General features: G+C 46.6%; 1 protein-coding gene across 2 annotated transcripts in view; it reads left to right on the forward strand.

The window, feature by feature from the left end:
• The window catches only part of PDE1B (phosphodiesterase 1B), a 121,727-nt gene that overhangs the window by 53,774 nt on the left and 46,568 nt on the right, over nt 1-21,385 (forward strand). The window contains exon 1 of one of the 2 annotated variants that reach the window (XM_063293959.1): nt 16,830-17,067. The exons of the other annotated variant lie outside the window; for it this stretch is intronic. Within the exon in view, the coding sequence (XP_063150029.1) occupies nt 17,015-17,067 (53 nt within the window). The 5' untranslated portion in view covers nt 16,830-17,014. Of the gene's footprint in view, nt 1-16,829; nt 17,068-21,385 lie in introns of those variants that run through there. 2 annotated transcript variants of the gene reach the window in all.

Here is a 21,385-nt window from a genome sequence, read left to right on the forward strand (position 1 = left end):
GGCAGGCAGGCAGGCAGGCAGGCAGGCAGGCAGGCAGGCAGGCAGGCAGGCAGGCAGGCAGGCAGGCAGGCAGGCAGGCAGGCAGGCAGGCAGGCAGGCAGGCAGGCAGGCAGGCAGGCAGGCAGGCAGGCAGGCAGGCAGGCAGGCAGGCAGGCAGGCAGGCAGGCAGGCAGGCAGGCAGGCAGGCAGGCAGGCAGGCAGGCAGGCAGGCAGGCAGGCAGGCAGGCAGGCAGGCAGGCAGGCAGGCAGGCAGGCAGGCAGGCAGGCAGGCAGGCAGGCAGGCAGGCAGGCAGGCAGGCAGGCAGGCAGGCAGGCAGGCAGGCAGGCAGGCAGGCAGGCAGGCAGGCAGGCAGGCAGGCAGGCAGGCAGGCAGGCAGGCAGGCAGGCAGGCAGGCAGGCAGGCAGGCAGGCAGGCAGGCAGGCAGGCAGGCAGGCAGGCAGGCAGGCAGGCAGGCAGGCAGGCAGGCAGGCAGGCAGGCAGGCAGGCAGGCAGGCAGGCAGGCAGGCAGGCAGGCAGGCAGGCAGGCAGGCAGGCAGGCAGGCAGGCAGGCAGGCAGGCAGGCAGGCAGGCAGGCAGGCAGGCAGGCAGGCAGGCAGGCAGGCAGGCAGGCAGGCAGGCAGGCAGGCAGGCAGGCAGGCAGGCAGGCAGGCAGGCAGGCAGGCAGGCAGGCAGGCAGGCAGGCAGGCAGGCAGGCAGGCAGGCAGGCAGGCAGGCAGGCAGGCAGGCAGGCAGGCAGGCAGGCAGGCAGGCAGGCAGGCAGGCAGGCAGGCAGGCAGGCAGGCAGGCAGGCAGGCAGGCAGGCAGGCAGGCAGGCAGGCAGGCAGGCAGGCAGGCAGGCAGGCAGGCAGGCAGGCAGGCAGGCAGGCAGGCAGGCAGGCAGGCAGGCAGGCAGGCAGGCAGGCAGGCAGGCAGGCAGGCAGGCAGGCAGGCAGGCAGGCAGGCAGGCAGGCAGGCAGGCAGGCAGGCAGGCAGGCAGGCAGGCAGGCAGGCAGGCAGGCAGGCAGGCAGGCAGGCAGGCAGGCAGGCAGGCAGGCAGGCAGGCAGGCAGGCAGGCAGGCAGGCAGGCAGGCAGGCAGGCAGGCAGGCAGGCAGGCAGGCAGGCAGGCAGGCAGGCAGGCAGGCAGGCAGGCAGGCAGGCAGGCAGGCAGGCAGGCAGGCAGGCAGGCAGGCAGGCAGGCAGGCAGGCAGGCAGGCAGGCAGGCAGGCAGGCAGGCAGGCAGGCAGGCAGGCAGGCAGGCAGGCAGGCAGGCAGGCAGGCAGGCAGGCAGGCAGGCAGGCAGGCAGGCAGGCAGGCAGGCAGGCAGGCAGGCAGGCAGGCAGGCAGGCAGGCAGGCAGGCAGGCAGGCAGGCAGGCAGGCAGGCAGGCAGGCAGGCAGGCAGGCAGGCAGGCAGGCAGGCAGGCAGGCAGGCAGGCAGGCAGGCAGGCAGGCAGGCAGGCAGGCAGGCAGGCAGGCAGGCAGGCAGGCAGGCAGGCAGGCAGGCAGGCAGGCAGGCAGGCAGGCAGGCAGGCAGGCAGGCAGGCAGGCAGGCAGGCAGGCAGGCAGGCAGGCAGGCAGGCAGGCAGGCAGGCAGGCAGGCAGGCAGGCAGGCAGGCAGGCAGGCAGGCAGGCAGGCAGGCAGGCAGGCAGGCAGGCAGGCAGGCAGGCAGGCAGGCAGGCAGGCAGGCAGGCAGGCAGGCAGGCAGGCAGGCAGGCAGGCAGGCAGGCAGGCAGGCAGGCAGGCAGGCAGGCAGGCAGGCAGGCAGGCAGGCAGGCAGGCAGGCAGGCAGGCAGGCAGGCAGGCAGGCAGGCAGGCAGGCAGGCAGGCAGGCAGGCAGGCAGGCAGGCAGGCAGGCAGGCAGGCAGGCAGGCAGGCAGGCAGGCAGGCAGGCAGGCAGGCAGGCAGGCAGGCAGGCAGGCAGGCAGGCAGGCAGGCAGGCAGGCAGGCAGGCAGGCAGGCAGGCAGGCAGGCAGGCAGGCAGGCAGGCAGGCAGGCAGGCAGGCAGGCAGGCAGGCAGGCAGGCAGGCAGGCAGGCAGGCAGGCAGGCAGGCAGGCAGGCAGGCAGGCAGGCAGGCAGGCAGGCAGGCAGGCAGGCAGGCAGGCAGGCAGGCAGGCAGGCAGGCAGGCAGGCAGGCAGGCAGGCAGGCAGGCAGGCAGGCAGGCAGGCAGGCAGGCAGGCAGGCAGGCAGGCAGGCAGGCAGGCAGGCAGGCAGGCAGGCAGGCAGGCAGGCAGGCAGGCAGGCAGGCAGGCAGGCAGGCAGGCAGGCAGGCAGGCAGGCAGGCAGGCAGGCAGGCAGGCAGGCAGGCAGGCAGGCAGGCAGGCAGGCAGGCAGGCAGGCAGGCAGGCAGGCAGGCAGGCAGGCAGGCAGGCAGGCAGGCAGGCAGGCAGGCAGGCAGGCAGGCAGGCAGGCAGGCAGGCAGGCAGGCAGGCAGGCAGGCAGGCAGGCAGGCAGGCAGGCAGGCAGGCAGGCAGGCAGGCAGGCAGGCAGGCAGGCAGGCAGGCAGGCAGGCAGGCAGGCAGGCAGGCAGGCAGGCAGGCAGGCAGGCAGGCAGGCAGGCAGGCAGGCAGGCAGGCAGGCAGGCAGGCAGGCAGGCAGGCAGGCAGGCAGGCAGGCAGGCAGGCAGGCAGGCAGGCAGGCAGGCAGGCAGGCAGGCAGGCAGGCAGGCAGGCAGGCAGGCAGGCAGGCAGGCAGGCAGGCAGGCAGGCAGGCAGGCAGGCAGGCAGGCAGGCAGGCAGGCAGGCAGGCAGGCAGGCAGGCAGGCAGGCAGGCAGGCAGGCAGGCAGGCAGGCAGGCAGGCAGGCAGGCAGGCAGGCAGGCAGGCAGGCAGGCAGGCAGGCAGGCAGGCAGGCAGGCAGGCAGGCAGGCAGGCAGGCAGGCAGGCAGGCAGGCAGGCAGGCAGGCAGGCAGGCAGGCAGGCAGGCAGGCAGGCAGGCAGGCAGGCAGGCAGGCAGGCAGGCAGGCAGGCAGGCAGGCAGGCAGGCAGGCAGGCAGGCAGGCAGGCAGGCAGGCAGGCAGGCAGGCAGGCAGGCAGGCAGGCAGGCCATGGCACAGCCCTGGTGAAGGTGTCTGGTAATGACATGACAGAAATGCCAGGGATTTGGTATGAAGTAGGGCATTCCTTTCCTCTACCTGCAGAGCTAGATGGGAAGAGGCACAACACTGCCTCCTGCAGCTCAGCTTGTCTTGCGCCTTGCTTTGTCAGGAGCCAGTGATCATATCCCTACTGGAGGTAGGGCCAGGAGTGGAGGCGGTCCTTGCTTAACAGGTGGTCCTTGCTTAACAACCACTCCCTCAGTTACTGTTTGAACTTACGATGGTGCTGAACGAGTGGTACTTATGACCAGTCCTTGTATTTATGTTGGTTGCAGCATCCCATGGTCACATGTTCACCATTTGCAACCTTCTTTGCCGGCTTCCTTCAAGCAAAGTCAGTGGGGAAGCTGGCAGGAGGTCATATATAGTGACCACATGATGTCCTTGCTTAACAACCCATGGTGATTCACTTAATGATGGCAACCAGAAGTGCCAGAATTTCTGTTGCTAAGCGGCGTGGTCACATGACATTGCATTTTACAACTGTGTCACTTAGTGATGGGAATTCTGGTCCCAATTGCCATTGTTAAGTGAGGACTATCTGTAAAGAAGTCAGGGTTGGGGGTGAGAGGTTGCTGCTTCCTGAAGGAGTTTTTTCTTGTCCTCCAGTGTATGGATCCTGAATGCAAGCTCAAAACTTTTGATCAGAGGCTTTTTGGAAGCTCTTGCTCAGATCCCACTGACCTTTTAAAGCTGGGCCCCACAGACTCCTGTGCAGATGGACGCTCATGCTGCCGCTTCTCTTTGGCACATCTTTGTTTTTACACTGCATGGAACTCTAGCCTGGTTAAGGACAAGCCATTTTAAAATGGATCCAGTAGCTATGAAGCCCTGTTCAGCATCCTCTTCAAGCCATCTTGGAACAGAAGCTCCAATGACCCAGCATTGTCTCTTGGGAAGCCCGCCTACAGAAGGTTGATTGACATGGAAGGGCTGTGCAGCAGTACTGTGCTATTGCAAATTCCCACTTGGTTGCTCACGAGAACTGCTCCTTGGCTTACGCCTGTTATCTGTCTCCAACAGACTGTCACCCAGGCAGCCAATCCGTGTGGCCTGCTGTATTAAAGACCTTTTCAGTCAAAATCTGCACTTGACTACAATATCAATACTTAAAGTTCTTTTAAGACTTTTTTTGTGGAATTTGCTAGCTAAAGCTGCTTGTTTCTTGGGCAGTTAGAGACCGTTGAGGTGCCTCTCCTAAAACAGGGTAGCCAGCCTGCAGGACACATGTGCCTTCAATTCCTTTTTATTGCACCCTAGCACTCTCCAGACTACACCATTGAAATGTGGCAACAAAACACTGAAATTGGGTATCACAATTTGTTTTAGTGGGAGGGTATTCAAAACTGCAATAAGAAGCACAGCAATTCTGATAATCTTAATGCTGTCCATCTTTGTCTTACCACTATGGATGTGGCTTACCATCTACCTGTCTAGGCCAGGAGCAGCAATAACAGCAGCAAAGGGAAAGAGATTTGAGTTTTGCAGTTGGTTAACAAAAGGCACTTGTTGCTTTGAGGAACATGTATTGCCTATATTAGCATTGTTAAGATGGATCTCTGTATTCCTTCTCTCCACCGCCCCATTAACCTTTTATATAAAATGAATCCTTTTGAATTTTATTGGGAGATTGCTCCCCATTTGGATGTAAAATTCTCTCTTGTTCTCAGTTGGATTGAATTGGCAGTGGTAGGGGTGGAACTCTAGAAAACAGATCCTATACCTGATTATAGGGAAGGCATCTCACTGTGCTGCTGGTTCTGAATTGAGCTGGTTGCTAAATCCATCCCAGCTCCTATTCACCCTTGATCTGTAGAACTGCCTCTGAGAAGCATTGGAGGTATTAGGAGTGACTGTTCCAGGTGCAATAAGGGACTCTGTTTTTCTTGTTCTAGAAGTTTCAAAGATGAATGTGAAATGTCAGCTTCCCTCTTGTTAAAATGCTGCATGAATTCTAAGGCGGAGCCTGGGCATCGGAATGTCAGTTCTAAAGAGCAATTTAAGTCCCAGAATACGTAACTAGTGCTGTGGGTCCTCCGCAGTGCCCTGATGATAAGCACTGGTTTTGACAATGGAGGCCTGAAATTAGCATCCCAGGATTCTCAGCTTTCATTTTTTCAGGTTTCTAGTTGTTGAACTGAGTGGGCAAATGCCTGGTGAAAACTCACAAAGAAGGTGGGCGGAGTTGAACAAGATTTCCAGTGGCTCGATTTCCACTCGTGCTCTTCTCCAGCTCTGGGAGAAGCAGAGTGAATTATGCAAAATCATCAGTCACATGCAAACCATCAGATTTATATTGAATTGTGCAATTAGAGCTCTTGGCATCCCAAAAATTACACCCACGGAAAGCGAGTATACCCAATTGAATCACACATCTGGCTTTGGCACTACCCTTGATTTCGGCTGTGTGATGCTGTTAGCTCCCAGTTGAGCTTGAAATGTGGTTAACTAAATAGCATTGCAAGTTTATTGCATGCGACTGACAATTCTGCTTAGTGCTAATAAGGGGGAGCGATGCCAGGGAGCTGTAGACTGGAGAAGCTAGCAGGAAGTTGCCTGTGGGGGGAAAAAAACCCTTGATTTTCTAATAATCTCTTTATTGGGTTTGAAATCTTCCTGTGAAATAGCACATTTGATGAGCAGCAAGTTATGCCTACCAAAGGTTTCAGTCTAAACAAACAAACAAATAAATAAAATCCTCTTGACTGGTTTCAGTTTAGACAGGGACAGGGAAGCTGTAACACTGCAAATGTTTTTGGTCTGCTCCATCTCTCATCAGCTCCACCCTTGGGGCGTCAAGAACAATGGGAGTTGTAGTCCAATGACATCTGGAAGGTTGTGGCTTGTCCACCTCTTTTCCAGACCACCCTAGATTTTATCCCCTTTTAAATCTCTCTTAAACCACCAGGAAAAAAATGGAAGAGACTTGACAATCTCTATCAACTATCTCTTTTTTCCTTTAAAAAAAATCCTTAAAAATGAAATCTTGGACCTAAGGCAACATTTTGAGCTTGTCTGTACCTCCATGTAATCTTCATGCACAAAGGGCTTGACCCTGTGCTCCTTGCTTTGCTTATAAACAGGAAAGAAGAGTTTCATTTGAAAGACTCAGTGGTGTGCAGGGAGGCTGAAAATACTGTAAAACCCACCCTTCCTGCCTTAATTCCCTGTTCCTTTGTGGTTTAAAGCAGTTTTTCTTGGCCTGGCTGACTTTTGAAATAGGAGATGAATAATTCCATACAGTGGAGGATTGGGAAGGAGTCTCCCTACGCTTGGTTTGTGTTTCAAGGTAATCGCCCACTTCTGCTGCAGTTCTGAAGGGCACATGGGCGCCTGCTTTAGTTCTTGCTCGCTGTGAGAGGCCTATTGCATGATGGGAGGTTCCAGGTTCAGCTGGCAAAGCCCTCGTTCTTCCCAGAAGGAGTGGGGAGGAGGGGTGTGTGGGAGAGCAAGTTTACGTTCAGAAAGCAGCCTTGTAAATCAACTCTCAGTGTGGGAGCTTTGAAAACAACAGCTCATTTGGGGAAGTGACACTTCACTCTCTTGAGAACTATTGGGAACGGAAGTGTAACTTGCAAGGATGGGATGGTGGCATGGTGCCATGACGGAGGGGACCCACTGCATTTCCTTTTCCATACCCTGGCAGCTCAGCTGGGACGTTGAGGTCAACTCGGTTCGTGAGAACTCCCTGGGCAGCCTGGACGGAAATGACCGCCAAGGGTTTTTCAGCACAGCTGTTAACAATGTTCGGGTGTGGTGGTGGGTGGGTGACCTTTGACAGTCAAAATCTGTTTTTGGGAAGGCGGGGGAGGCTTTGCCTGGATTGACCAGCCTGAATCGCTAAAAGCAGGGTTCCTCAACCTTGGCAACTCTAAGCTGTGCGGACTTCAACTCCCAGAATTTGCTTTGCTGGCTGAGGAATTCTGGGAGTTGAAGTCCGCACAGTTTAGAGTTGCCAAGGTTGAGGAACCCTGGCTAAAAGGCAATCCAAACCTCACGTTTGAAATAGTGTTGTCCTATCTCCCCCCGCAAAGGAAATAAAAACAAAGTGTCGTCAACTTGCCCATTTGCAGGCATATCTTGGGAAAGTTGACTGGATAGGTCAGCCCTCCTCAACCTCACACCTTTCAATGATGCTGGAGGTGATGGAAATTGAAGTGCTGGGGTTCACTCTTTCTGTTTGTTTTTAAAAATCCCAATATCTGGATGTGTGTTGTTTTCTTTATAGTGATGGTAGCACTGAAAGGTGCTCTGCAGATCTTTAGAGGTGATCAGCTTCTTACCATCTGGCAGCCTGTTGTGACATTAGAAAATTAGCTTGGGTTGGTGCTTGCATTATTCCAGGAACTTTTCAGCTACAGCCTTGGGATTTTAGGACAGGCTTCCATCCATATACTAACCTGATCTGCGCCTAAATAGCTTTTTTTTTTTGGAAGTTTGGTCTAGTGGTTAAGGCAACAGGCTAGAATCCAGGAGACCGAGAGTTCTAGTCCCACCTTAGGCATGAAAGCCGGCTGGATGACCTTGGGCCAGTCACTCTCTCTCAGCCCAACTCACCTCACAGGGTTGTTGTTGTGGGGAAAATAGGAGGAGGAAGGAGTGCTAGGTATGTTTGCCACCTTGAGTTATTTATAAAAACAATAAAGGCGGGATAGATAATTAATTAGGTGTTGTTCCTTTAAACCAGGTGGCTGTATGCTTTTGTCAAAAAATGTTCAGATGAAAATAAGGGAAAATAATGATGAATCATGATATAGTGGTTAATTGTATTGGAGAGATCCAGGTTCATGTCTCCACTGGGCCACTGCACTTACAAAGGTGATTTTGGGCCAGCCACTGTATCTCAGTCTAAGCTGCCTTACAGGGTGGTTGTGAATGAGGGGCTGTCTCTAGTATGCTGCCTTAAGCTCCTCGGAGGAAAAATGGAATGGATCTAAATGTAAGAAATAAAAAACTAAAAAAAAAGAGTCAGTCTTGTGGATTTGAAACATCCCTGTTCCCAAATCCAGAACCACTGTTGGAGCTCCTGTTCCCATCACCCCAATTTTTTAAAGCCCTTCAAACAGAAATCAGAGTTTGAACAAGAGGAAGGAGTAACATCTCCTCTGCCCAGCTTAAATGCACTGTATCACCCTACCCTCTAAAGCAGTTTCCCCACTTCTGAAATGAGTGGGTTGGAGAAAAACTTACTTAAGTTAGACAGCATGATCACAGATGGATTTTCTTCTGTGGCATGTCACTCTTTGTACTGAGCAGAGGTAAACAACCTGGTCAAGGATTTTAACTCTCTTCAACTACAGGTAGCAAGGGGTTGTGAGAATAGTAGTTCAAGAGAGGCGGAAGACCCTGCTAGAAAGAATAAACCCTGCTTTTGGTCTCCCGTCCCCACTTCTCTGAAGAAGCAGACAATCAACTTCATAGATTTATCATTTCAAACCAGAGAGAAAACACACCTTTCTACACACATGCACTGTATGCCCAATTATGTCCTTCCTAAAAAAGATCGGCTGAGCTTTAATTAGCAATATCTCCTTTCCAAAGCCTGTTTGAAAGGCTGTCAGTTCAGGATGTATTTCAAAGCAAAAGACGGGGGTTGAAATAGATCATTAGGGTTAGCACCTGGTCAGTGGGCTGAACTAGTCCACAGATGAGATTATATTTTCATTTAAAATTGCTATATTTCAAACATGACATCTACGGTATGTATTAACCAGTGCAGATTATTGACTCATTTGTCCTTTTTTGAGCTAGTGCATTTCTTGTATCTATTGATGCAAAATGGACACTCTGGACATACCAGTTCTATTCTATTCTATTCTATTCTATTCTATTCTATTCTATTCTATTCTATTCCATTCCATTCCATTCCATTCCATTCCATTCCATTCCATTCCATTCCATTCCATTTTAACACTCTACTTCTTGCTGCTGCTCATGCGCTGGAAGCCAATGGCTATGCAGTAGCTGTTTTTCTGGTGCTGTGCTTGCCTTCCCAACATGAAGGAAGGATGGGTAGAAAAGGGACAAGTGATTTCCAGCAACCAGAGAGATAATCTTTGGCAAGTTGCATCGATGTGTATTGGAGATGGATTTTATTTTTTTAAGGAGCACTGAAAGGAGTATGACACATAGTCCTCAAGCAGGTTTTACAGGAGAAGTAAAAATACTTGGATCAAATGCAGTAAAAGGTACTTCCAAAGGATCCTTACTGTGCTAAAAATGTCCCATTTCTCTTTATCCTCAGATATTCCTAATCCCTTTTCACAGAAATACAGTTCCCATGGTCCCCAGGGGAGGCTATTCATTCATTTATTTCTGGATTTAAAAAAATACGTAAATAAACAATTGCTTTAAACTAGCTTTGGTTTATGGTGAAGATACTCAGAATTTCCATGGTGAAATCTATTTTTCCCCCTTTTATGCACAGCTCCAGAAATACTAGCTAATGTTTATAACTAGGGCTGAAAACTATCTCACAAAGACATAACCTGAAGAACTACCAGTATTTCATATCCTAGAAGTGACATTTGGGAGACCAAACAAATCTGACATTTCATTGGGGGTAGGGTGGGATGGGGAGGGAAATGTCAGAAACTTCATCCAAATCCTGTGAGTGAATATTATGGTTGTAGTTTTAAGTACTGAATTGTTAAATCCATTTTTTCTGTCCTACTAAGATCCCCTCAATTGTTCTAGAGTTCTGGCCAGGATAGGCTGTTGGTGAGATCAAAATAAGATTTAAGGTAATCTGGAATGTTTGCAAACACATGGGAATTAGAAGCTGTAATCTAGACTAATGGAAGATTAATTTTGGTTATGGTAATGGCAGCAAGATTATTATATGCACAACTATAGAAGAGTACTGAAATTCTCACAAAGGAGGAATGGATTATAAAAATATCAGAACTGGTGGAAATGGCCTAACTGGCCTGTTTGGTCAGGGAGAAAACAACAAGTGCATTTTTAAAAGACTGGGAACCTTTTATAGACTTTCTGCTAAAAGAAGAAAAAAGTGAAATGATGATTTATGGATTTAATGATTGAAAAGATGAGAATTAAATAAGTGGTTGAAGGGATTGCTGTAATAGTTAAGAGGGAGGGGAGATGATGGGTTTGTTAATATCTGTTGAAGAAAAAGTTGGAAGTCATATTTCATAACTTAAGTTTCTTTCCTTTTTTCTTTTCTTGCACCTTTTTCTTATTTTTTTCTTTTCTATCTATTTCTTTGGATTTGACTTTTACTGTATTTAATTTTACTATATGTAAAATTCTTAATAAATATAAATAATAATTAAAAGGGAATTAAAAGCTGTAATCCAAGAGTGTTAAGTCTTTTCCTGATGCTTTCCTTTGACTTGAAGCTGACTTGTCTTCTATATGTTCTTTCAGCGCTGGGCTGAAGCATTGGCTTGATTCAGAAATCTTCCAGGGGAGTAAGAAATTCTAGAGAACACACTTGTCCCTCAGAAATGAATCTGTGCTGCACTGAGAAATGAGTGATTGACACACTCCAGTTAAGTTGGCCTCTGATGTGAGTGCGATTGCTTCCTCCCCTGAAGAGGTATTAGGTAGCTGTCTAGATATCAGCATAACAGTTAATGCAGTCATATGATTTGAAGCCTCCTTTGCTTGGTAATGGCTATAAAATTGTTTGCAAACACCAGTTTGGAAGAGCCACACTCGCTGTATTCTGATGTCAGAAGAGAAGGAGTACATATCTAAGAGTTGGAGCACATAGATGGCTGTGACCTTTACCCTTTCTGGTCCTTTCTGTGTTCATTGCTAGCATGACTTCTGATTTGCCTTGGTAATATTACTGTTAAATGCCATGTTAGTTCACAATAAGACATTCATCTTTGAATTGGTTGTAGGAAAGAGACCTCACCCTCATGGATACTCCTGAGACTTGGGTGGGGTAGATTTGACTCACTTCTCCACACCTGATTTCTCAATAAAGGCCACTTTAGATGGTTCACTGTGGAAGTTGATATGGTTCATAGGAGTATCAACAGAAAATCTCTATGAACTACGGTAGTCTATAAAAAGGCTTTTTCCTGGCATTGGAATAACAAGATAGACTGGGGATATTGTTGGGGAATACCACCCATTTTTTCTGCCCAACAGCTTCCCTGACCAAGCTGATTGAAGCCTTGTCAAGTGTGGTATTGGACAACCTGAAGACCTGGGGTTGACTGAGGACTTAGGCATTAACTGGGTGAATCTAGAAGTAGTGTATGTGTGTGTACATGATGGAGTAGAGCTACTGGTGGTAAAGGAGACAGTGGCCTGAAACTATTCTGGGCTCCAGAGGAATATACTAACCTCTGCTCAGTCACAGATACCTATTTTTAAAACGAAGTGTTTGAGATTATGGTATTTATGCACCTGCAAATGTTATTGGAAGAGAAAGATCTCAGCTGTTTTCAGGCTCATTCAAACTTGGTTTTGGGACAAAATTAACCATGGTTACCCCGATAAATGACCACCTATGAGAAAAAAAATAGAGTATGACTCAGTTCAGTCTCTGAACTCCTTTTGACCCCATATTTTCTTGGATTGTCTTTAGAGTTGGGGTTGAGGGTACTGTGTTACAGTGGGATGCATCTATTCACCTGTAATGTAGGGTGCCTCAAGGCACTATTTTGTCCTCTGTGCTGTTTAATATCTATATAAAACACTGGAGGTAGCCATCAGGAGTTTTAGAGCTGGGTGTCATCAATATTCATATGACCGTCAGTTCTACTTTTTCGTAATAGAAGAGGCTGTGCAAATTCTGAGCCAACATCTGGACATGGTGAAAAAGTAGATAAATGCCAGTAAACATTGAAGTACATGAATCATGTACCATATACCAAAATCATATACCATAATATTTTTAGGTATATTTAGGTATACAGATCTCCTCTGTACGAATGATACTAGATAATGATGATGATGAATTTTCTTTTCCCTATCATTCTGTATTTTATGGTTTTTATTAATTTTATGGTAAAACCACTTGAGATACTGTTGTATGGAAAGATAAATATTTTGGTGGGATCAAGGATCACAGAGGTGAGGCTTTGATGCCAAATAGGTGGGGCCATGCCATGTAAGCTGAGAATTTTGTTTTCTAGATTTTTCTGGGGGTGGTTGCTTTTTATTATAGTAAGCCTACTTTACAGTATACTGTAATTTTCTAGGTCTTTCTTTCAAAATAGCAGGGAACTACACTGTCAGATTTTTTGCAATTCAGTTGAATTGTTTGAAATGGCCCAAGAAAGTGCAAAAGATCATAGTGGGAACTGCAGGTGGTCTACCTGTGATTCAGATAAAGTCCCAGTGTGATGAATGCTCAATACTTATTTCTCTATCAGCAAGGATCCTTGAGAAATGCATTTTCTTTCAGTTTAATTAGATATAGGAGAGAGTTCCCAAAATGAAAGGAATTCACTGTTTTTCTATTCAGTATTCTGTGGAACTTGCATGGACTTTATGTATTATCTAACCAGCAGGTTTGATAAACAGGCAAAAATTTCTCAGGGTGACGAGAAATCCATTGAGGGAACACAGAAACTGCTCAGTAAATAGCATCCTACTGGGGCATTATGATATGCCATACATGATTAATTTTAGTCCACAAGAAGCAGCAATGATGCAGAAATAAAAAGCATGTGAGCAATGAAAAATGTGAGCATGTGCAGAACCACTTTTCCTGTACCAGCATTCCTCATGTTCTACCATGATTAGAAATTCTGGAAATTTTAGTCCAGCTATTCTGGAAGGCACCAGGTTGGAGAAGGTTGCTGAAAACAGCTGAAGACCATTTCAAATCTGAAGTTACAGTTTCAGCACACTGGAAGCTCAGCACAGTTTTAGAAATGAAGCTGCAGTTATAGCCAGAGATATTTGGTTTCCGTGTAGCTTACTGTATCACAGGAACATGAAGGTTAGCATGATGTAGTGATTGGATTGGGACGTGGGGAGACTCGGATACAAGTCTACACAAGACCAGCAGGGGCCAGTCCTTCTCTCTGATAACATGACCTATCTTAAGGGTAACTGAGACAAAAATTAACAAAATTAGCTGGTAGAAAATGATGTATACTGCCTTGCACTCAGGGAGGGAGGGAGAAAAGAAGGAAGGATCAAACCACATGGTACAAGTAGAATACATTTTGCAAAAGGTACTTGAATAATACAATCAAATTTTTCCAATGTGATTGCAAAGCTTATTGAATGACATGTCTTTAAATATGCACACATTATTTTCTCTGTGCTCATCTAATTCAGGGATGGTCGGAATTTCAGAAGACACGACCTGACATACAGTGCTCTTCATTCAATGCATACTGGGTCAATCTCAAAGGAAGATTGATTTCCTCCTCCCAAATAATTTGCCTTTAAAATGAGAGGTCATATGTCAATGTATTTTTTTTTTCCTGACTGATCTTCCTTTTGATGGGTGGGAGGGAGGGGATCACTTTAATTTAGGGGATCATCCTCCTTTTGGGTAAATATAGTTATTAACATGCAGAACTCATGACCACATAATATGGTCCTGTCCAGCAGCATTAGTTTCTTTCCATGAATTTAGACAAATACATGGAGGCTGCATCTTAAGAGAGCCTTCCTATTCAGTTGGATGGTACAAATGAATGGGTAAGGTGTCCTGTGGTTGACCTGCATTTTTTAAATTAACACCTGAAAGAGAGGCTGCTTAGATAAACTAGCTCTTCCTATTTACTCTTATAAATTGTGAGAAAATAAACTTTCTGCTGTAACCTCAATTAGATAGTTATTTCCCTCCTTTGTCATAGCAGGTACTCAGTGCCTGCTAGAATATGTAACCTTCCCTTGCTGATGCCTAAGCTAAGCAACGCTGGGGAGTGGAGGGGGAAAGAGAGGTTTCAGGGCTGTAAAACTTGCCCAACAAAAGCAACCCCTTTGGGAGTCGAATTCCAGAGACCATCCCTGCCTCCTGGACTCACCGTGGCAATTGGGAAGGACCCCTGGTGCTGGAAGTAATTAACGGGGACAATTAAATTAACACAATGCTGGCACGTCTTTTAATGTCCTTCTGCTTCAGTATCTGTCCTGCATATTCTAAATTAGCTGGCAACACAAGAATTTCAGAAAACACAAGAGTTGTTGTTTTCATTGTGGGATTCCTGCAGGCATCACTATAGAAGCCCTGTTGGGAGCAAGAATACTGGATTAGATGAAACTTTGGTTTGATGTAGCAGGACTCTGTATATTCTTGTGGCCTGCTGCCCAGCTTCAAGTCCTGGCCTCTCCAGGCAAGGCAGAAAAAAATCTGGACCCAAATCGGAAGAGCCATGGCTAGTCCGTGTCAATGGTAATGGGCTAGTTGAACCACTGAGCTGACGTAGCCCATGGAAGTTTTCTTGTGTGAGGTTATTGAAGTTGCACTTCAAGAGAACTTCAAGAGCAGTGTTCAGCACTTCAACATTTCAAGAGCAGTGTTCAACTTCACTTCTTCAACTTCAGGAGAAGTGTTCGACACTCCAAGAGAAGAGAAAGAACAATGTGCTTTTGCTTTTGCTCTTGCTCTTCTTTTTCTGTTCTCAGTGAAATGTGATGGTAAGATGATGTGGTTCAGATTAACTCCAAGGAATACACCAGCAGTATGTCTCATCACAGCAGCTGTATAAGAAGGGGGAAGGAGAATGAAAGCTGGCCAGATACTTCCTGTCACAAATGCTGGCTGGGATCCTGGTTTTGGTTCCCACAATTCTTGGATTCTCTTCCTGTTCCCTCTCCACCAAAATTGTACAAGAGTCAAATGATCTCTGCAAAGGCAGATGCTGTGGGGACAGTAAGAGAGAAGGAAGTGTAGGTGGACAGAACCAGTGGGTCCCTAAGCTAGCTTGCAGGTCATGAAGGATGCCAGCATTTGATCAGCTTCTGTATGTGTAATGAAGATCTACAAATTCCCTTCTTGCCTCAAGCACTAAAATGTTTCAGGGCAACCTGGGAAGGTTATGAGAAGGTATATGCATTAAAGTCATATGCATCAAAGTCATATGTCCCAGGAGAAACCTTTCATTGCACCTATTCAATGTTGTGGAGTCTCCTCAAAGAAGACTTTTTAAAAAACTGTTGAAGGAATGCATTTGGGTAAGAATCTTTGGGAGTGTGTTTACAGAAAGGAGTACTAGAATCACTCTTTGGTGATTTTATTATTTATTTATTATTTACATTTATATCACCGCCCATCTCCCCCTATGGGGATTTTACCTAAGACCAGCTAAGGTTGTAATTTTGGGGAGTCCCAACATTCATTTCTGGTAACAGAGCAACCTTCCCCAGCACGGACTTCCAGGTATGTTGATCAGTCATTCCCAGAAGTGCTAGCTAGCCAGCTAGTGGGATTCTGGGAATTGTGGTACAACACATTAGAGGGCACCATATGAGAGAATGCTGCAATAGAGCAAAATGTGGATCCTTGATTAAACTTCAAGCCTTCTTTCATTTTTCAATATGGCAAAATGGCAGCTTGCTTCACCCACATTGCAGTACAACCATGTGGCTGCTTAATAAAGTTGTTTGCTGATTTTGTCTGAAGATGAGTGGAATAAAAATGAGGTCGTTAGCAAGGTAAACTGACCAAGTCTTTTTTTATGTGTCATGGCTTACTAGATGCGAGGTAGTAACAAATCTGGGATGGAAAAACTTTTGGTTAGGAGTCAGCACACATGACATGGGCTTTGGCGGGACCAAGCACTGCCGTAGATGGACTATGATGCAGAGGAGTTGGCCCTGTGTCCAGTGTATGTGTAGAGTCAAGACTTTTTCTCTTCTACAGTATGTGATTTTTAAGAAATAGGGATTTCTTTTTTTTCTTTTTTCTTTTTGTTTTAGGTATGGAAAATTGATTGGAGGCTTACCCTGCAGTTTCAAGGTGTTTTCTGTCTTAAAAATAGTGGGCAGCTGATATTTGCCAGTGCACTCAGAGGGGCTGTGGGGGGTTGCAGAAGAATGGATTGTCTGAAACCAAAGATTGCCCTCCCTTGTGAATGAATGTGTTGCAAGTCAAATTGCTGTCTACAGATTTATCATAGATCAGTTATAATTGCCATGTTTTGTTTTCAAGCATTCTTTCCCTTCAAGTTGGGTGCCTCAAATTTGATAGGAGAAATAGGATATTTTCTTTTATTCCTTTGGAAAATAATGCTTAAAGGAAAGTGGCTCTGACTGTGCAAACTGCTTATTTTTCTTTTTATTACAGAAAAGCAGAAACATCTCGACACCCCTTTTTTCCTTGCCTTTATAGCTGTTGTTTTGTCAGAGAAAGACAGTCTGAGATGAACGAAAAGGCCACCTGAATTTAACCAATCTGCATCTCACTATGCTAAAAGGAGGTGATTGTCTCTCAGATCTTTCATTTGTTTTGGCTAGGTCTGAGATGCCTTTTCTCCCCTTTTTGAAACAATCAGGCTGTTTCTAAATGCTCCCTCCCCTCATCTCAAGAGAGCCACTGTCCCAACCCACTTGGCCTCTGTTCATCTCTGTTCAGTAGATGGTTCTACGATATAAATGATAAATCTTTTTTGACAGGCAAAAATAGCCAGTGGTTGAGTCTTGAAACCTGCCTCTATATCCTAGTACATACGTTCATTTCTTTCCTTTGGTGGTTGCCTTAAATGGTTTCTGTGGGTTTCCCCCTCTGTCTTTGCTGGGTGCTGTGAACCTTTTCTCTCTCACAGCTGCCCTCAGCAACTCAAAACCTCTAGCTCACAGTCACTCCTGCAAAGTAACAAAACTTTTTAAGATCCGATGTGAAATACTACTTTTGCTGCGTTCGAGGAAGAAGCAAGGGATGTCACTAGCAAATGAGATGTGGACTAGGCCCTGGCTAGCTATGCCGTATCCTTCTGGGGTTGAAAGGGCAAAATCTGAAGCCATTTATGGATATTGAGACCCTTCTTAGTAGCTCATGGCAGAAGTTATTCAAATCCAGAGGGCTCACATGCATGGCCCCATCATAAGGTAAGAACTGGGTTCCTGTGATTACACTTTTTTCTTTGACTAAGTCCTGCCTTCTGCCCTTTAACTGGAGTTTATATGGCCAAGTGTTTTCCTACTTTTGAGCTTAGATTGGGCTATTGTTTCAGGACAGCATTTTGCACCAGAGATCCATTATGGATAGATATAATACATTAATGGAATGGATTGTAATATACGGAAGCTTAAATGGTAATAAAGCAAAATTGGTTTGTCTTTGAAGTGCTACAAGATTCTTGGTTAAAGTTACTTTGTGAAAGTCAAGCATTTCTAAGGCACATAAAAGAGTTTTGTGGTGACTTAGAGGCTAATTGCTTTTAGTGATATTAACCATAGTTTTCTGGGTCCTATTTTCTTGCCACAATTACTATGGCCTACACCCATTTCTCCAACTTGGCTTCCTTCCAAATGTGCTGAATTACAAATCCTAACAGGTTGACTGGAGAGATGGGAATGTAAGTTGAATATGCTTGGAAGGTACCATGTTAGAAAAGGCAGGGATATACAGTGGTCTACTTTCAAATCCAGCTTGTGTCACTGTTCAGAATGAGAGGTCAAGACAAGATGCTGCCTTTCTTCAGGGCTTTCCATATTTTTGGAAGGAGAAGAACTAGATAATCACAGCTGTGGGGAATGGGACGAACAGAGCTTCGGAAGTCATGGGGAGCAGTTGTGAAATCCCAACTGAGATATCCTCAGAATCAACAGAAAGCCCAGCAACCCTCATGTTAGCCTTGGATTTGGGGATGAGACAAGCAGACCTTTTCATCCTGGAGGCTGAATTTTCACCTTCAAGGGTTTAAAGGGGCAAGCCCTAGTGATATCATCATTTGGGCAGGGGAGACAATTTGGAGCTCTTTTTTTTTCCAAAGTAGGCAGGGGGAGTAAGTGGGGGGAAGCAATAAATTAAAAGCAAAACTGGTTGCTGTAAGTCTTGCACAGGTGTCATCCATTTTCCTCTTTAATTTGTTGGACCAAAGGCTAAACAAGTTGCTGAAAATTACCATTTTGCTCTGAATTTTGACAGTGTAGTCTTGGGATGCTTTGGGGACTACAAACTGGGAACTAGGGTGGCATGTGCAGCCTTTAGGTCAGAAATGATCCAATCCTAATTTGAGAGGATCACAGCCCATCAAAGCAGGCTCAGCCTCCTATGGTTTGATGTCAAAATCTATCTTTTACAATATTGAAAAAATTGCTTGTTACTCCTCCAACAGACTAACATAGCTTTCCCACTGGAATACAGCACTTCTTAGGGAGCCAACTATAATGTCCTCTTTATTTGTGATAACAGCAGCCCTGCAGGTGCTTGGCAGTTGTCTGTTAAGGATCACTATTGACAAATCTGCCCCATTCATCAGTGTCTCTGAAAATGTCAGTTTACAGTTTTATTCCTGGGGAAAGAGATTGTCTGTGGTTGGAAACAAATGCAAAGAGTTCATCATCTGTATTTATTTATTTATTTATTTATTTATTTATCAATCAATCAATCAATCAATCAGATTTGTCACCACCTATTTCCTCCCACCGTTTCAATAGGTTTTTCATAATTTGCCTATGATGGACACAAAATTAGTGCTGGGGGTGGGAGTTGTACAACAAGGCTGAGACATTCCAGACTTTTTTGGGTTGTGGTTCCCATCAATCATGCCAGCATCATCAGTGGTGATGGAGCTGTAGTCCACCAACATCTGGTAGGACTCAGGTTCCCATTGCTTTAATGCTTTAAGAGAGGACTGTGCAACTTCTGTTGGCTAAAAGGCCACAGTAGGCTCTGCATGCTTTATTAAGGGGAATACAAAAAGTTGGTGGGAGCAGGAATCCATTTTGTGGGCAGTTCAAGAGTTTAAGGGATTAAGGGTTCTTTAAGCTTTCCCATCTATCCATCCATCCAATTTATCCTGCCTTTATTTTTTGTCAACTCCAGGGAGTGTTGGGACCTAATGTTCCCATCTCCTATTTTCCCCACAACAATAACCCTGTGAGATGGGTTGGACTGAGACAGGGTGACTGGCCCAAGTGTTCCTTAACTCCCCTCCAAAATTTACAGAAATACAAAATACATTTTTTAAACAGGGCCAAAAGTTTTGATTCCCCTCCACCCCCCATTCCAGGCAAAAATGGGTATGTTCAAAAACAAAGATGGCAAGGACCTAACAGAAGAAGAAGAGATCAAGAAAAGGTGGCAAGAATATACAGAAGACCTGTATAGGAAGGATAACAATATCGGGGATAGCTTTGACGGTGTGGTCAGTGAGCTAGAGCCAGACATCCTGAAGAGTGAGGTTGAATGGGCCTTAAGAAGCATTGCTAATAACAAGGCAGCAGGAGATGACGGCATCCCAGCTGAACTGTTCAAAATCTTGCGAGATGATGCTGTCAAGGTAATGCATGCTATATGCCAGCAAATTTGGAAAACACAGGAATGGCCATCAGATTGGAAAAAATCAACTTAAATCCCCATACCAAAAAAGGGAAACACTAAAGAATGTTCAAACTATCGAACAGTGGCACTCATTTCACATGCCAGTAAGGTAATGCTCAAGATCCTGCAAGGTAGACTTCAGCGATTCATGGAGCGAGAATTGCCAGATGCACAAGCTGGGTTTAGAAAAGGCAGAGGAACTAGGGACCAAATTGCCAATATCTGCTGGATAATGGAAAAAGCCAGGGAGTTTCAGAAAAACACCTGTTTGATTGACTATTCTAAAGCCTTTGACTGTGTGGACCATAACAAATTGTGGCAAGTTCTTAGTGGTATGGGGATACCAAGTCATCTTGTATGCCTCCTGAAGAATCTGTATAACGACCAAGTAGCAACAGTAAGAACAGACCACGGAACAACGGACTGGTTTAAGATTGGGAAAGGAGTATGGCAGGGTTGTATACTCTCACCCTACCTATTTAATTGTACGCAGAACACATCATGCGACATGCTGGGCTTGAGGAATCCAAGGCTGGAGTTAGAATCGCTGGAAGAAACATTAACAATCTCAGATATGCAGATGATACCACTTTGATGGCTGAAAGCAAAGAGGAAGTGAGGAGCCTTATGATGAAGGTGAAAGAAGAAAGTGCAAAAGCTGGCTTGCAGCTAAACCTCAAAAAAACCAAGATTATGGCAACCAGCTTGATTGATAACTGGCAAATAGAGGGAGAAAATGTAGAAGCAGTGAAAGACTTTGTATTTCTAGGTGCAAAGATTACTGCAGATGCTGACTGCAGGCAGGAAATCAGAAGATGCTTAGTCCTTAGGAGAAGAGCAATGACCAATCTCGATAAAATAGTTAAGAGCAGAGACATCACACTGACAACAAAGGTCCGCATAGTTAAAGCAATGGTGTTCCCTGTAGAAACATATGGCTGCAAGAGCTGGACCATAAGGAAGGCTGAGAGAAGGAAGATCGATGCTTTTGAACTGTGGTGTTGGAGGAAAATTCTGAGAGTGCCTTGGACTGCAAGAAGATCAAACCAGTCCATCCTCCAGGAAATCAAGCCAGACTGCTGACTTGAGGGAATGATATTAAAGGCAAAACTGAAATACTTTGGCCACATAATGAGAAGACAGGACACCCTGGAGAAGATGCTGATGCTAGGGAGAGTGGAAGGCAAAAGGAAGAGGGGCCGACCAAGGGCAAGGTGGATAGATGATATTCTAGAGGTGACGGACTCGTCCCTGGGGGAGCTGGGGGTGTTGACAACCGACAGGAAGCTCTGGCGTGGGCTGGTCCATGAAGTCACGAAGAGTCGGAAGCGACTAAACGCATAAACAACAACCACCCCCCATGCCTGACCCCATGATCCCTGAAGGGGTCTGGTGACTGCAGGAAGGATCTGATAATCTGCATGATTATCAGATAATCTGAACCTTCACTTTAAGAGAATGAATGTTTTACAAATATTCTTTTTTATGTATTTGTTTGTAACCAGTTTTACAGAAAGAAATAGGAAAATTACAGAATACCAAACAACCAGAAAAGAAATACATAAAAAATTACAAGCATTCTGTCATGAGTAAGGATGGTGAGCAGGGGGCTCCCATCCAGACTGTTAAGCGCATGCGTAGCACTGAGGAATTGGTCAGCCATTCAAAGAGACACAGATCGGGACCGCCTTAACCTTTGGGGTTTATATGTCTGGGTTTTTCCCACGCTTCTTCAGTTTGTTAGGATTCCTGTTATGTACTAGCAATAAACATTAGAGACCAGTTCCTTGTCTCAGCGTGTTTCCTGGCTGTTAGGACATCAATCCTAACAAACTCCTACTCCCATCGAAAGAGGGAGGAACAAGAAATTAAGGAGAG

This window comes from Candoia aspera, chromosome 2 (genome assembly GCF_035149785.1).
Source record: "Candoia aspera isolate rCanAsp1 chromosome 2, rCanAsp1.hap2, whole genome shotgun sequence".
Lineage (NCBI taxonomy): Eukaryota > Metazoa > Chordata > Lepidosauria > Squamata > Boidae > Candoia > Candoia aspera.